The sequence below is a fragment of the Dromiciops gliroides genome, chromosome 2, assembly GCF_019393635.1.
Source record: "Dromiciops gliroides isolate mDroGli1 chromosome 2, mDroGli1.pri, whole genome shotgun sequence".
Taxonomy (NCBI): domain Eukaryota; kingdom Metazoa; phylum Chordata; class Mammalia; order Microbiotheria; family Microbiotheriidae; genus Dromiciops; species Dromiciops gliroides.
In genome coordinates this window covers 560,774,719-560,792,840 of record NC_057862.1, presented here as the reverse complement: position 1 = coordinate 560,792,840, position 18,122 = coordinate 560,774,719, and the positions used below count along the sequence as shown (strand labels likewise).

Genomic DNA, 18,122 nt, shown 5'->3' with positions numbered 1-18,122 from the left:
CCTCAGACATTTGACACTTACTAGCTGTGTGACCCTGGGCAAATCACTTAACCCCAATTGCCTCACCCCCCCCCCAAAAAAAGATTTTAGAAATAAAATTAAATTGATAACTGTAAAGACAGTGAAATTATTTTCCTATTTTGAAGTCTCTGTCTGATAATTTGTTGTTGTTGTTGTTTTGCTGAGGCAATTGGGGTTAAGTGACTTGCCCAGGGTCACACAGCTAGTAAGTATTAAGTGTCTGAGGCCAAATTTGAACTCAGGTCCTCCTGAATCCAGGGCCAGTGCTCTATCCACTGTACCACCTAGCTGCCCCTCTGTCTGATAATTTTAAGAGAACAAGAAGGGCTCATTTTCCAAGTGATGCCTTCATGGATCTTATTTTAAAAGATTTTTTTCTTTGGTCTGCTGTTGGCTGTGTCCATATCAGGTACAGGATTTAGGTAAAGATAGAAGCAGAAAGTGACATGGAAAAACTGAAATTCTCTTAAGTTTCAGGTGAATAATGGGTTTCTAATTTGATGTTCTTTTTTATAGCTCTGTTGTTAATAGGATCAGAACCATAGGGCTTGAGCTGGTTTTCACCACATGAAATGGCTAGTGGAAAACCAAATTGAGGAGGTTGTACTAAATTGTATTGAGTCTTGTTACAGGCAGATTTTAGCTTTTTGTTTCATGGTGTTTATATTTGCTTGATTTTCTTGGTTACCTTGGTGGCGTGTAAATCTCCCCTCCCAAATTAGTCCATGGTGAGCCCTCTAAGTAATTTGATCTAAGTAGCCTGACTTAGTTTACCTAAAGAGTCTATTTAATGAGATTCATCTCCTTAGGGAATATATAAGATTATGACTCTGTTTGTTCCTCTCAACCCACCCTTAATAGATAAAGCACTTAAATAAGTGATCCTGGGGACTGAGAACCCCAAAGGTTCTCCCAAAGGTCACTTGACTTAAGGAATGTCTCTTACACACAAACATGTATGCATATGTATATGTGTTTATGTGTATGTATATATGCGTGTATATGTATATATGCATATATTTATGTACTTATGTGTGTGTGTGTGTGTGTGTGTGTGTGTGTGTGTGTGTATATGTGTGTGAGAGACAGTAGATAAGAGTGCTGGGCTTCGAGTCAGGAAGACTCATCTTCCTGAGTTCAAATATAGCTTCAGGCTCTTACTAGCTATTGAGATAAATTAATATTATATTATTATATTAAGAACTAATTATTAATTTGTGATCCATACTTTGAATGGCATGGCTGAGTGATGAGATTTGCTCCTAGCCCCTAAGGCATATACTTATTAACTAGGTGGGTGGGACCCCACCCAACTGGGAGACCCAATTTCTGTTTAGAATATAAACAGAATACAGTCTGGGCAAGCCTTTGCCTGGGAGAAGAACCTCCTGTCCTTGGTCCTCTCCATTAGAGTTTAGGGCAACCCTGCACATGCAGGAGAAAACTAGCCAGAAGTGTCCTTCCTCACTGAAAGTCTACCAATCAGGGTTGAGTTTCACTTGTCAGGAGAATTCCCTTTCAGAAGGAATTTAAGGAATTTCAGGGTCTCCCTTGGTATCTTTGGTTATTGAAAGAAACCATTGACCATCAATTTATTGATTGCTGGATCGTCTAATTAAGAAATTAGTTTTCATTTACCCAGAAACTCTGTCTCTTGGGTTTTCATTCATCATACTCTGTGACCCTGGGCAAGTCACTTAACCCTGTTTGCATCAATTTCCTCATCTATAAAATGAGCTAAAGAAAGAAATGGCAAACCACTCCAGTATCTCTGCCCAAAAACCCACCTAAATGGGGTCACAAAGCATTGGACATGACTGAAAACCACTAAATAACAATATATAAAATAGGGGTGACAGCTGTTTTGTCACAGGAGTGGACTAATGCTCTTGAGGTGACTTCTCAGCCTGATTCTGTAAGAACTTCGTTGTATATGCACAGCAGCTTTTGAAAAGAAACTCACTCTTCCTCATTTAAACTTAACAATTATGCCATAATTGAGACCCGAAAAGTATTTAATAGACCAACTAATCCAAACTCCTTCCATGACAGATGAGGAAATGAAACCCAGGGAGGTTTAGTGACTTGTCCAACATGGAGCATGTAGTAAACGGCAGAGCCAGGATTTGAACCTGATACCCCGAGATCGTGTTCTGCCATGAAACCAGGTTCCTCTACAGGCTCTCCATTAAGAGTCAGTAATAACTCCTATAGAGCAAGCCTTTCTCTCATATTTCTTTAGTAATATCCTCTCCTGATGAGATCTCAAAGGAGCCTAAAGATTATTATACTTCCTGTTTCACAATATATCAAGGTGAAGTTGTAGCTTTTAAGTACTGTCTATACTTCAACACACTTAAATATAGGTGTCACTCAACTTTGGATTTCCAGCTTCCTGGACAAATGGAAAGCTGCTTAAGGCTTTGTCATTTAGGTTTTATTTCTTACATATAAAATGCTATTTTTTTTTCCTTTCTGGGGTAGAATTTTCCCCTTAAAGGCTAGGAAAATAACATTTTTATTAATTTGTTCTCTATTTAATCAAATTTGGTAGTATTATTCAATTCAACCAATATTTATTATATTCCAACTATATGCGAGGCACACATAGTTTGTATCCTGGAGGCTACAGAGACAAAATTTAATAGTCTCTGCCATCAAGGATAATATATACTAGTTATATATATATATATATATATATAACTATACATATACATATATATGTGCGTGTATATACACATACATATCTGTGTATATATACATATATGTGTATGTATGTATATATATATATATATATATATAATTTTTATTTTTAGATTAAACAAAATATTTTTTTGGAGGGGAGAGAAGGGGAATTGGAGTGCAGAGAAGTATAGACCTATGAATTCATAGGTTTAGAAAACTCCAGGTGATGAAATTCATCTACCAATGCAGATGTTGTTCAGTTGTGTCCCACTCTTTGTGTAAGCCCATTTGGGGCTTTCTTGGCAAAGACACTGGAGTGGTTTTCCATTTCCTTCTCTGGATCATTTTACAAATGAGGAATTGAGGCAAACAGGGTGAAGTGACTTGCCCAGGGTCACACAGCTACTTAGTTCAAATCTGATTTGAACTAAGGAAGAGGAGTCTTCCTGACTCCAGGCTTGGTACTCTGCACCATCTGGCTGCCCCTGTTCTTAGCAAGTTGCCTTGAGCACTGAATTGTTGATGATCACATAACAGGTATACATAGAGATGGGACTGACACTCAAGTGTAAACTGTCTCTAAGCTTTAGTTTCACTCTACATGGCCTCTGTAGTAATGCATTTGTTATTAAATTCTTCACTGACTGTTCAGACAAGAAGGCTAGATAAGTGAGTGTGGGGACCCTGAAGTTACTGGGGGAGAGGTGACTCCTTATACAGGAGTAGTTTCAAAGAGTTGTAATACATTGGGGCATATACAGTATAAGTTACTCCTTGTACTAGATACAGGTTGTATGCTGACTCAGAGGGAAGGGCTCTTTGTCTTGAGTCATCAAGATTATTTTCAGCAACACCTGGCCATTTTTTTTTTTCATGGTCAGCTCCTTTCTGAGCCTGCCTAACCTTGCCTTATGGAAAAGCTTTGACAAGATTATAGTGTGAGATGCTATAGCTGCCAGCTGAATACTCTAAGGACTCAGCTTAAATGAACCTTTAACATCTTTACTCTGCGTGGGAAAACAAACAAACAAACAAAATATACTCTTTCAGCCAGAGTAGAGCAGATATTGGCAGAGTTTGACAAGTCATGATTCCTGGATCTTTTATGCTTTTCTTGGCTAGATTTATAGGACAGGAATTAACACATTGTAGGAAAAATTCTTTCTCTTATCTTTAGTAGAACACGGATAATGAATTATGATATTTATTCATGTATCATGTTTCTAGGAAAACCACAAAAAATTTACCTAGAAGTGCCTATTAAATAGAGCAATAGGACCTGGAAGCACTAAACGTCATACTTTTATTCCTCTTCCTTGTCCTGTCCTTTTTATCCATGAATTCTATATTTTGTTCTCTTACCTTTCCCATCCTTGGTTCTCCAATTAAAGCCCTAAAGTTAGGGTTGTTCAGGGCATAACTTCTGAGATGAGCAAAGATGTGATCCAGCTGTTTCCTCCAATATCCTGAAAAAGGAAAAGCAATCACTTAACCCTCTTTGCCCCGCCCCCCCCAAAAAGACTGGGGGTGGGATACTGCCAGGGTAGTAATATGGTTGTGAATTCACTGGAAACCCATTTGGTGTTTTTATATAGTTAAATAATAACAAGAACAATCATGACAGTGATTATATTCAATGTAATAACATATCCAGCAACATAGTGTGAATAGGAGCAAATATTCTGGATAGTTCCCAACATGTCCTATTAATTTCAATCAAATAGACATTGGAATGATGTCAGAAACTTTTTTAGATAAACATTTTATATTTTTAACATTATTGTCATTCCTGAAAACCACTCCTTCCAATTTTCTTCTCTAACAAAGGAGTACAACAATAAGGCAAAACAGACATACTGACCCCATCTGACAAGCCATGTCTCATTCAGCACCACCTGGAATCTATTACCCCCCCCCCCCACACACACACTTCTTTTTTTTTTATTTCCAGGGCAATGAGGGTTAAGTGACTTGTTCAGGGTCACACAGCTAGTAAGTGTCAAGTGTCTGAGGTTGGATTTGAACTCAGGTCCTCCTAAATCCAGGGCAGACACTTTATCCACTGTGCCACCTAGCTGCCCCACCACTCTCCCTTGAGAAGGGAGAGGTTAATAGGCTTCATTATCAGTTATCTGGAATCAAGACTGGTCATTGGATTGATTTAAATTCTAATGTCTAAGTGTTATTTCCTTTTGCATCATTATGGTAGCAATGTGTATTATTCTCTTGACCGCTTGCAATGGATTGCTCTGCATCAGTGTAGCTAAGTTTTCCCCAATGTCTCTGCACTCTTTATATTTGTTCTTTTTTGGTCTCTGAACCACACGTGATTTCATTGGCATAGAGAATCCTGAGAGCATCCAGATCTGCATATGGCTTTGTGTGGAGCACCTAGAGGTCACACATCATCATGTATCAGAAGCAGGATTTGATTGGAGGCTAGCAAGCTATCCTAGACAGCACAGTATAATAGAGTGCTGGACCTGGAATCAGGAAAAGCTGAGTTCAAATCCTGCCTCACATATTTACTAGCAGTGTGACTGTGGACAAGTCATTTAATCTTTGCCTCAGTTTCCTCGCTTGTAAAATGGGGATAATAACAGCACTTATCTCCCAGGGCTGTTGTGAGGATCAAATGAGATATTTGTAAAGTGCAAGGTAGATCTTAAAGCTGTATATAAAGGCTATCATCATCACCATTACCCACTATGCCATATTGCTTTTCATTGTCGTTTCTTATGGTACAACCACATACTATTTAACAATATTATATTTAAATAGCACAATGATCTGCAGCCATTCTCCAACTATATGACACCTCCTTTGTCTCCAGTTTTTTGTTTATCTCAGTGACTTCTTCACCCATCTTTTTCATTTAATGAGTCTAATTTTTATACCTCCAAATGGCAAGTGATAAAGGGAGAATAAAGGGCTTGGGCCTCTACCTTGTCTTTTTTCTTAAGGGAAAAAAAAATCTACCAGTGACTCAGGGCTGCAAACATTCCCCTTAACTTTCTTTTTCTTTTATTTTTGGTGGAGCAATGAGGGTTAAGTGACTTGCCCAGGGTCACACAGCTAGTAAATGTCAAGTATCTGAGGTCACATTTGAACTAAGGTCCTCCTGAACCCAGTGCTTTATCCACTGCGCCACCTAGCTGCACCCTCCTTTTGGTTTTTAATAGGGAGCTGGAGTCTTAGCAATAATGCAATCATTTAAAAAAATTCTATGTTATGAAAATGCTGATCAGTGCTTTATCCACTTCCCCTTAACTTTAAAAAAAATGTAACAGAACAAAAGCATGTACTTTTTCTGCCCCTAGAAAGATTTAGAGACAGTGGCTAGAACTTCTTGTTGCTTCTAACAGTTTCCATGGGGCTCAACAATGCTGCAGGCCCAGGGCATATACCCATGTAGACTTTCTAAGGTCTTCTCATTGGTTTCATCTTCTGAGGGAGGAATTGCTGAAGTTACAAATACTTGTCCAGGATTCACCCCTTCCCCTAACTAGTATGGGGGAGGATTAAAACCAAATATGCCAAGAGAGGAAATAACAATTATTTTATCATTCTACCACACCTTTTACTATTATGATTTCACTATATGTCACCTTTGTACTCTTGATAAGAGCCTGTACTCCCAAGTGGTTAAGCGAATGGTCAACATGTGGGAAGAAAGCAAAGAATAAAATGCATGATTTAGGATTCTTCTGAAATTTGTGAGTCTTGGACCTGGACTCAAACAACTCACCCTCCTACTCAATGCTTTCTTCACAGAATCTTGGGATGTATTATCCCAACTGACAGAGGAGAAAACAGGTCTGAGGACTTGCCCATAGTTACATAACAAATACGTATCAGAGAGAGCATTCAAACTCCAGCCTTCTTCCAAGTTCAGTCCTCTTTCTGCTACAGGATGTTAGTCATTCAATAGGCCGGTTGTTTTGAAACTTTCCTTCTTTTGTTGAAGAAGGCTTTTTATGACTTCTGGAGATTCAGGTAATCCTTGGTGATAGCTGTCTCCATTCAGCAGTGGTCACAGACTCATGGGTCTTCATTTTGGGGCTTCATTTAGCTCATTTATCATATGGGATTGCTTTGTATTGGTGAATATCTTTTTCTGTTTACATTTCCTCAGACCAACTAGATTGTAATAATAATAATAGCTAACATTTAGATAGTGTTTACTATGCACCACATGCTTTACAATTATCTCATTTGATGCTCACAACAACCCTGGGAGGTAGATACTATTATTATCATCCCTATTTTACAGATGAGGAAACTGAGGCAAATAGAGATAAGTGTCTGAGGTCACATAGCTGGTCAGTGTCTGAGACTTATTTGAACTTATGACTTCCTGATTCCCAGCTCAGTGTTCTAAACCACACCACCACTTAGATGCTACTCCTTGAGGGCAGAGAGCATGTTTTTGCTTTGTAATTCAATAATTCACTAATTAAATCAGACATTATTTGTCTCCTCACAATGAAGACATAGGAGATTGTCAAATATTTATGATGTTGAATGTAGTCATAATATTACTAGTGAAATGTGTTAAACAATAAAATAGAAACTTAAGGAAATTTAAATAATATTGTTCCCATGTCTTTAAAAATTAAGATAGATTCTAAGGTCTGCTGTGGATTAAGTGAATAAGTCTGAAGACAATGGAACGAATTAAGTCACCTCAAAAAGACCCTTTTGGTTCTGTGATACCACAATTCACAAATATTTAATACCCAAATCTTCCTTGCTATTATGCCTCATATCTATTGTTTACCTTTAAAATCCCCTGGTCCCTTAATTTTTTCCTTTCTTTTTATAATCACCAACCTATTCTTCTTTTCCTTCAGAATAGTACACTTAATCTTTCTCTTTTCACCTTGAAAACAAGGTCTTGGTCAAAGAATCAGATTATAGGGATAAAAAAAAAGAATTAAGGGATGGAAAAGTAATAAGGAATGGTCTAATACACCCTCCTCTATTAAAGATCCTCCGATCTCCTAAGCACCTATGAAAGAATTTTAGTGAGCCATTAGTGGAGCTTCAATTTTATTTGAAGCAGAAAATATATTTAAGATTGGACTCCACCCAATACATTGTAAATGTGCTCCTTAAGTAAGATATATACTGATCCATCAAGCACAAGCCAGAATACCAGATCAATGATAATTTTGAAAGCAAGGTTTCATTAATTTTTAAGGAAGAGGTGCTTAAATTTTATTTCACATACATTAGCATATGAAATAAATTCTCTCTTAGAAGTTTTGCCTTATGAAACTGGAGTATGTTTTATTTGATAAAACTATTTTATTGATTCAGGAATGTAAATTTTGTTCCTTAGGAATCTTTGCTTCTTCCAAAGCTTATCTTCTAATGATTTGCCTTCAGTTACAAAACTCTTCAGAATGGATTCTCTAAAAAGATGAGATCAAAGAACTTTTTGTTGAAAAGAATGCACTGGACATTAAAAAATTTTTTAAAAACAAACAAAACAAAAACAAAAACACTGACCCTGGATTCAGGAGGACCTGAGTTCAAATCTGGCCTCAGACACTTGACACTAGCTGGGCAAGTCACTTAAAAACAAAACAAAACAAATGAACTCCCAAGAACATTTGTGTCAAAGCCCTGAGCCTCTAGGTGAAAGGAAAAACATTACAAGCATATGAAAGAATTCAAGTACCACAGTCACTATTACACATGATTTATCTGACATCACTAAAAAAAGAGAGACACCTTGGAATATGATTGTTGATTGTTCTTTGTGCCCAAAGAGGATGGAAATGACATCATGATGTCAGGGTCAAGGTACAGTGTGTCCAGCTGTGGCTGATCATACCAATATGAGCTTGGAAGGATCTGCCACAGATTGGGCACAAATAATCCATATGACCATTTGGGAAGGAGATGTCTCTAAATTTGCACATCTCACATTTCTTTTGAGCTACTGCAATTCTGCTTTTGTTTATATAGCCCAAAGCCACCTTTGATTCAGGCACATCGTCATGTTGGATGTTCCTGTGCCAGTGTCTCCCATGTCTTACAATCAATACCAAAGTTCTTCAGAGAGACCGTAAGAGTATCTTTGTATATTGCTTCTTCTGACCACCATGTGAGCACTTGCCTTGTGTGAATTCTCTGTACCATAGTCTTTTAGGCAAATGTACATTTAGCATTCAAACAATGTGGACAGCCCATCGGACTTGTGATCTCTGCAGCAGAATTTGAATGGTGGTAGTTCAGCTCAAGAAAGGACCTCAGTGTTCAGTATCTTATCTTGACAGGTAATGTTCAGAATCTTCTTAAGACAATTCAAATGGAAGCAATTCAGTTTCCTGGCATGGCACCGGTATACTGTCTGGGCATACAACAATGAGGGCAACACAACAGCTCTACAGACCAGTTTGGAAGGCATCCTGACCCACACATTATTTCAAGTGCTCCCACAAACACTGAGCTAAATCTGGTCATGTATGCATTAATCTCATCATTTTTGTGGACATCCATGGAAAGCATACTGCCAAGGTAGGTGAACCTATCCACAGCATTCAAAATTTCTCCATTTGCTATAATAGATGGTTCCACTTAAAGATGTTGCAGTACTGACTGGTGAAGAACTGTTTTCTTTGTGTTAATTATTAGGCCAAAATTAGCACAAGCACAAGAAAATTTATATATATATATATATTTTGTTGCATCTCAGTCTGAGAGGCTGCACTGAGTGTACAATAATCTGTGAACAAAAAGTCAGACACTGGTAGATTTCAGAAAAACCTGGAAAGAGTTACATGAACTGATGCTGAGTGAAGTGAGCAGAACCAGAAGAAAATTGTACATAGTAACAGCAACACTGTATGACAATAAGCTGTGAAAGACTTTGCTCTTATAAAAAATACAATGATCTAAGACAATCCTAAAAAACTCATGATGGAAAATGCTCTCCACATCCAGAAAAAGAACTGTGGAATCTGAATGTAGATCAAAGCATGCTATTTTCACTTTTTTGAGGCTTTGGGAAAGTGCATAAGCATTGTCCATTATCCAGAACCTGTAAAAGCATGCCATCTTGAAAATGGAGTACAAAACTGAAGAACTTTTCAGGGTAACTAAATTTTGCTATGATCTTCCAACAGGCAAAATTTCACAAGTTTGCAATAGTAAGTGACTATTGCTGTTGTTTTTTCTAACTCCATTCTGCCCAAGGACTCTGCTGTGTCTGATAGTCTGTGCACACTCTGGCACTGAAGTCACCCAAAATTATAAGCTTGTCATCTTTTGGCACACTGATGATGAAGGTCTCCAGGGTTTCATACATTTTTTCTTTGCCTCATCAGGGTTTGTCACAATGGAAGCATAAGCAATAATGATGGTGATGTGGCACTTCCCTGCAAATGGCGATTGTATTGTCATGAGCCTGTTGTTCACTTCTTTTAGGAGGAATACACCTTTGTTGACTAGATTAGATTGGATTGAAAAACCTGTGCCAGTTTCTTGGTGCTCCCCATCAAGGCAGCCACTCCAGAAAACATGCATCTAGCTCCAACTTCAGCAAGCTGACCTGCATTTGCCAGCCTTGTTTCACTTAGTGTTGCTATTTGGATGAGATACCTGCTGAGTTCTCTCCCAAGAGCTTTCAGGTCTATTGGATTTCTTGCATCTATAAGTGTGTGCACATTCCATGTACTGATGGCGGGTCATTTTCTCATTTGGTTCATCATGCTCCTACCCAGAGTTCATTACTAGAAATCTCCAAAAACTCTCATGTTTAGGTTTCTATAAATGTAAATAAGAGAAATCCCATAAAAGCACTTAAGGTAACAAATGCATATTGGGCACAAGACAGCTTTTGTTTCATCTCCCCCAAAATGTAGAAGACACAAGGGGACCCAAGACAGACCAGCCTTCACCTTAGTTTTTTCTGTATTAAAAAGTGTTATATCAAGTAATAACAGTAAGGGATAACATATTTAAAGCCCAAATACTGGGCTTTATAAATACTCATAGGACCTCACAAGCAAACACATAAAACATACTGTTCCTTCCCCTCAGAAGAAATTGCCAATGATGCAGCATTCTGATTCTCTAGCAAATCCCTAACTCTCCCAAAAGGTCCAATGCTGTCCTTTTTAAATTCATACTTCCTGTGGTTTTTTTTTTTTTTTTTTTTAGGCAATGGGGGTTAAGTGACTTGCCCAGGGTCACACAGCTAGTAAGTGTCAAGTGTCTGAGGCCGGATTTGAACTCAGGTACTCCTGAATCCAGGGCTGGTGCTTTAACCACTGCGCCATCTAGCTGCCCCCTTCCTGTGGTTTTGATGCTCTTAAAGGGCAAACACACAATGAAGGTGCTAGATGGGTAATCCCTCTCCTAGCAGATCTGCACTGTCTGAATTGCCCACCATAAGAGTAGCAAGATGGTAAAGTCTATTTCCCTTGTTCTCTCAAGTGAGAGGTTCAGACTTAAATATTTCTATGGCTGCAGGAGCTATGTAGGTAATCCTCTTATTTCTCCAGAAGGCATACTACTCAGAAATCCTCTTCTCTTTCTCTAGAAAATACATTCCCAAATTTTTAAGCTTAAGGTTAATTTTCAAGCAACCTCCAAGCTAACACTGCTCAAGAAGGATAGATTCTGGGATTGACCCTGCCCAGGAAATCAAGATCCTTCATCATCTACAAAGGAGGCTGGGGTTCAGGAACACTGTTTATGAACTCCTCTCTCAGGCCAAATGGGCAAGCACATGTCTGCTTCTGCAGGAACTCTATCACTGTCTCTGGATGCTGCCATCTCTTAGACCTAAGAAAGTCCATTATGTTCCTGTGCTAAGAAAGCAATTCAGAATGGCAGAAGATGGGGGCAGCTAGATGGCGCGGTGGATAGAGCACTGGCCCTGGAGTCAGGAGTACCTGAGTTCAAATCCGGCCTCAGACACTTAACACTTATTAGCTGTGTGACCCTGGGCAAGTCACTTAACCCCAATTGCCTCACCAAAAAAAAAAAAAAAAAAAAAAAAAAGAATGACAGAATGGCAGAAGATGACCAGGAATTCGAGATCCAGGAATTCTCCTTAGGCAAGTACAGTCTGCTCACCATGTGCTCCTGCTATGAGTAACCACTATTTGCAGGAGGGATGGCGAGGTAGAGAAAAAGTTAGAGGGGGAAACTTCCTCCCATCAGCTTTGCTGTACTTCCAAAGAAAGATGTAAAGAAAAAGAAAAAAGGCTGAGCAGGTCTGTTGGCAAGATCAAACTGGGAACAGTCACAAGCCATTAAACTCAATCATGAGTTAGTGTATTGTCCTCTTAAGGTACCAAATACACATGTTTATGTTCCACAGGGGGAGAGATGTGCTTATCAAACTGACCCAGAGAAAATCCCTTGATCAACATCTCCTTTTTTTTTTAAATGAAAGTATTTTATTATCCAACATCTCTTTAAGCTGAGATCCTATACCTGTGTGGCATGGTTTGCCTGACATAAATTTCATATTCACAGAGGCAGAGTCCTTCTCTCTTCACTCCCCAAACTCACGTTATCCTGTCTCTGACATCACCCAGTTTGTTAGCTAGTGGGAAATTGCCATCACACCTGTTGTAGCTATGATGTTATAGGCTTCACAGAAGCCTCAGATGAGAAAAAGCTTTTCAAACGGCTATGCATCATCTTAAAATAGGAATCATGGGTGATACAGAACCCTAGAAAACCCTTCTGAACACTTATTATCATTTGAAATCCCAATATACTTCCATATGAGGGTGGATCCATCACAGCATTGTGAGTAATTCCTCCACCTGTAGACCTGTCTTGTCCTGTCATCCTAGGTGATTTTTTTCCATGTCTTTCTGTAAGTCCTTAATAAGGAATATGCACAAGGCATGGGAATGCTATCTCTTAATCTTTAAATATTTTGTGAATACCAGTACAGCATTTGGGATTTACATTTGTTTTCCCTTACTGTTACTATATGACGTAACACTTTTTATACAAAAAAAGTGGGGTTAAGGCAGGTCTCTATTTTGAATCTTATTCAATGAAATTTAGTTATTAAAATATCAAAGAGGTAGTCTACACTATGGGCCTAGAAGACAATGTTCTAGCAAGACTCTACTTTAGAGGAAGAAGGAAGAGAAATTAATTAAGAGGCAAGATTTCTGAGTTAAAAAAAAAATATTTCTGAATTTGGTTCTTGGCCTGCCACTTGCTCACTCTGTTATAAATTTACATTAATAATAATTATAATTATAAATTCATAAAGTGCTTAAAGGTTAGCAAATACTTTCTTCAAAAGAACTTTATGAGTGAAGTAAACAGAATGAGGAGAACATTGTACACAGTGACAGCAATATTGTGCAACAATCAACGATGAATGGCTTAGCTCTTCTCAGCAATATAATAATCCAAGACAATTCCAAAAGATTCATGATGGAAAATGTCATCCACATCCAGAGAAAGAACTGATGGAGTCTGAATGAAGATTAATGCATACTATTTTCGCTTTCTTTATTTTTTTGGTAGTTTTTCCTTTTGCAAATTGTAATTTTTTTTTTTACAAATAGTTTCTTCTTTTACAATATGACTAATATGGAAATATAGTTTACATGACTGTACATATATAACCTATCAAATCCATCTTAGGGAGAGGGGAGGAAAGGGAGAAAGGGAAAAAATTTGGAACTAAAATTTTTATTAAAAATGAGTGTAAAATGGTCTTTACATGTAATTAGAAAAAATAAAATACTATTTTTTTTTTTTTTTGGTGAGGCAATTGGAGTTAAGTGACTTGCCCAGGGTCACACAGCTAGTAAGTGTTAAGTGTCTGAGGCTGGATTTGAACTCAGGTCCTCCTGAATCCAGGGCCGGTGCTCTATCCACTGCACCACCTAACTGCCCCCTATTAATTTTTTTTTTAAAAGAACTTTGTGAAGTTATTATCCTCATTTTATGACTGGGGAAACAGATTCAGCAAGATGAAGTTTGCTCATGATCACTTAGATAATTGGATTTGGAGCCATGATTTAAATCCAGGCCTTTTGATTCTAAGTTAAAGATGTTTTCTACTACTCTAATATATTTCTCTAGGTTTGTTCTGAAATCTATATATGAACGCCAACTATCTCTTGTTGTTCTTTTATTTAATTACTACTATTTATCTGGATTAGCCTAGACGGTGGAATGATACTTTTGCTCTAAAACAAATACACACACACACACACACACACACACAATGTGTAACTTTGTTTACCTAAAAATGAGATGTCATCATAACTTTGCTATTTCCTCTTCTGGAACTACTTTAGTATATTAGTATTGCCTCTACAAAATAGTTTACAAAAAATATATCTTTTTTTAGGTCATTAAAATGATTTTTAATGTATTTTATTTTCCTCCAATTACATGTAAAAACAATTTTAACGTTCTTTTTTAAAAAATTTTGAGTTACAAATTCTCTCCCTCCATTCCTTCCTCCCACTGAGAAGGCAAGCAATTTGACATAGGTTATACATGTGTAGTCATGTGCATTTACTTGTAAGTCATGCTGTGAAAGAAAACACAGACACCCACCCCACCCCCAGCCAATAAAGAAAGTTTTTAAAAAGTATCTTTGATCTGCATTAGGCTATACCAGTTATTCCTCTGGGGATGGACAGCATTAATTATAAGTTCTTCAGAATTGTCTTAGATCATTGTATTGCTGAGAATAGCTAAGTTATTCACAGTGGATCGTCATATAATATTGCTGTTACTGTGTACGATGTTCTCCTGGTTCTGTTCATTTCATTTTGCATCAGTTCATGTAAGTCTTTCCAGGTTTTTCTGAGAGCATCCTGCTATCTATTTTTATAGCACAATAGTATTCTATCACAATTATATAAAACTTGCTCAGTCATTTGGACATCTCAATTTCCAATTCTTTGCCATCAATAAAAGAGCTACTATAAATATTTTTGTTTTTTAAGCTCTTTGGGATATAGACCTAGTAGTGGTATTGCTGGGTATACAGGAAAACTATATCTTTTGAACTTAAAGCTTCGCCTATATGCAATAAAATATACATGGAGGAAAATTCAAAACAGGCATTTTTTTTTTTCCAGCTGAGAAAAGGTACAAATTTCACATAACTAGGTAAGTTAGTTGACCTATAGGTCAACCAAGACTTTGGAAAAAATCAAGCTGTGGGCTTAAAAGGAATCAAAAGATATATCAGTTCTACTTTTTGTGTCATATCTGTTTAATTTGCATTGAATCTCTGATAATGTTTATTATGAACAGATGCTCTGTTTTCCTGGCCTTATATTAATGGCAGTTGTAGGAAAAATGTCAGTAGTTAGAAGGAGATCAAATAAGAGAACAGGGTCACATTGAGAGGTGTGAGTGGAAGCCAAATCAAAGTTGGTTAAACCAAACTGATTTTGATCATCTAATGACAAAGCAATTCTAATACAAATTTCTTTTTATAGAACGTGGCCCTCATTTCCTTATAGTCATGGGTTTGTAAGAGGAGGCCTCAAAACAGGATTTCCTTCTTCATATTTTGCCTGCAATAAGGATACACTGCCACCTGGTGAACAACAGCACCATGGTCACAGCCACAAGGTGTTTGGTTAAGGCCTCAGGGAAACCAGACTTCCTACAGGTGAAGTTAACTATGATTTAATGGAGCAAGTCTTCACCATCCTGGAGTCCTCACTCTCTCTGACCCCATGGATCCAATCGGATGACAAATCTTTTCATGTCTATCTCTACAATATCTCCTGAATCCAGTCTCTCCTTGTTACTCACAAGGCCACCACCTTGGTTCAGACCCTCATCACCTTTTGACTGCAATAGCTTCTTAATTGTTCTCCCCACCTCAAATGTTTCAATGCACCCTTTACTTGGCTGCCAAAAGGATTATTCTTTTTTTTTGGGGGGGGTGAGGCAATTGGGGTTAAGTGACTTGCCCAAGGTCACACAGCTAGTGAGTGTTAAGTGTCTGAGGTCGGATTTGAACTCAGGTCCTCCTGAATCCAGGGTCAATGCTCTATCCACTGTGCCACCTAGCTGCCCCAAAAGGATTATTCTTAATTGCAGGTCTGATCATGTCACTTCTGTCCTCAATAGACTCCAATGCTTCTGTATGGCTTCTAAAGTCACATGTAAACTCCTCTGTCATTTACATCTTTTCACAACCTGGTCCTAACCTCTCTTTTCAGACTCTTTCTATGTTGCTTCCTTTCATGTCCAGGGATGTTGGACTGTACATAACACTGCCTCCATCTTTAGCCTTTTGCTTAGGTATTCTGTGCCTGGAATGCACTACCACAGATTTTTAAAAGTCTCTTAGAATCCCTTGTTTCATTCAGGATTTGGTTTGAGAGCCACCTTCTACATGAAGCCTTCCCCCAGTTAACAGTGATCTCCCTTCCAAAACTGTCTTGCATTTTTGATGATATACATTTTATATAGACATACATAGGTACATTATGTATATGGAGGGGCAGCTAGGTGGCACAGTGGGTAGAGAGCACTGGAGCACTGGCCCTGGAGTCAGGAGGGCCTGAGTTCAAATCTCTCTTCAGACACATACTAGCTGTGTGACCCTGGGCAAGTCACTTAACCCCAATTGCCTTAAAACATCCGGGGCCATCTCCATTCATCCTGATGTATATCTTGCCAGTGGAACCGGATGGCTCTGGAGGAGAGAGTGAGGTTGGTGACTTTGCACAGCCCTGCCTCACTTAAATCCAATTCACTACAAGCCATGACATCACCATGATGTCATGGTCTTCATCGAGAATGAAGGACAAATGACAAAAACAACATAGGTGCACACACATATACATATATGTACATATGTACACACACATTCATACTGTCTCCCTTGTCTAACCCCAGAATAGAAGCTCTTTGAAGGCAGGAGCTGTTTTGTTTTTGTCTAGTGCCCAATCCAGTGCCTACCACACAAGAGGCCTTTAATATATGCTTGTCCATGGATTTATTGACCAAACATTTAGCATTCACAAGATACTGTGCTGGATAAATAAGATAAATAAAAGACTCTTATTTCCCCTGAGCAGTGCGAAACCCAGTAGAGCAGATATATTTTGGTAGCAATGGTGGTATATACAAGGAATTCATGGAAAATATATCCAATGAAAATACACATGGTGGGAGGAGGGCACAACACATTACAAAAGCAGTGTAATGAACCCAAAGAGTATGCTGCTGACATATCGAGATAGACAGTCTTGATGCTTTACTGGCATTCTCATAATATCCAGAGAGAGAAAAGAAGGCCCCTAGCACACGGGGTGAACCCTCTTTAATGAATTTCTGTGAGGAAATGGATGAGAGTCATCCAGGATGGGCAGGTAAAAGTTGCAATCTGTATCATTGGAAGGGGTACCCATATTAACAGGTCCTGGATCCATCTGAGTATTTTAAGGAAGGTAAGACATGCTATGAAATATAATATAAAACACACTATGGTCAGTTCATAGGAGAGGTACAAAGTGCTATGCTTGAGAGATCCAGGGAAGGCGAGAACTTCTGGCTGGAGGAATAAAATAAAGTTTCGTGGAGGAGGTACCATCTGTAGCATTTGAATGAGGTTGGAAGAGAATGGGGGATATAACCAGAGAAAAAGCATAGAGCTATAAAGGTCAAGACAAATAGTCCACAGTGTCTGTATTATAGCACACATGAAAAGAAGTGCAAAGGAGGTTGGAGCCAGACTGACTGTGAAGGGCCTTGCTTTCTGGGTTAGGGAATTTGGGCGTTATTTGGGGAGGAAAGGAGACCAGTGAAGGTTTTCAGTAGGAGGTGATCTGCTAAAGTCTGTGTTTTTGGAAGATTACTCTGGCAGTGGTGTGAAGAAAATATTACCAAGAGCAGAGACTTGAGAGAGGGAGACCAATTAAAAGCCAACTTCAATACCTCTACCAGGAAGTAATGAGGGCTGGAATGAGGGTGATGGCTGTAAGAATGGAATGGAAATAATGGAAGTGCTGTGGACCAAGAATTGACAGGATTTGACAGCTGATTTTATGTGAGGATTAGGGTTAGGTATTAAGGACAGTAATGACAAAAAAATTAATCCAATATTTTAAGCATGAAAAGTTTAGAATGGTGATGTTGTTAAAACAAAATGGGGGGGTGGGGGCAGCTAGGTGGTGCAGTGGATAGAGCACCGGCCCTGGAGTCAGGAGTACCTGAGTTCAAATCCGGCCTCAGACACTTAACACTTACTAGCTGTGTGACCCTGGGCAAGTCACTTAATCCCAATTGTCTCACTAAAAAAAAAAAAAGGGAAGGTTAGGAATGGCAATTTAAAGAAAGATAAGTTTGGTTTCAAATATGTTAAACAAGTTGATGAGATGTAAATATAAAAAGGAGTTGCAGATTTGAGAATAGAGTACAGAAGAATTGTAAGG

The 18,122-nt window shown here is 38.3% G+C and overlaps 1 protein-coding gene across 8 annotated transcripts in view; it reads right to left on the bottom strand.

Annotated features, from left to right (window-relative positions):
* The window catches only part of DZANK1 (double zinc ribbon and ankyrin repeat domains 1), a 141,074-nt gene that overhangs the window by 48,120 nt on the left and 74,832 nt on the right, over positions 1-18,122 (bottom strand). For all 8 annotated transcript variants that reach the window (XM_043989377.1, XM_043989378.1, XM_043989376.1 and 5 more), the window contains one exon: positions 4,069-4,172. In XM_043989377.1, coding sequence (XP_043845312.1) covers positions 4,069-4,172 — 104 coding nt within the window. The remainder of the gene's footprint in view (positions 1-4,068; positions 4,173-18,122) is intronic.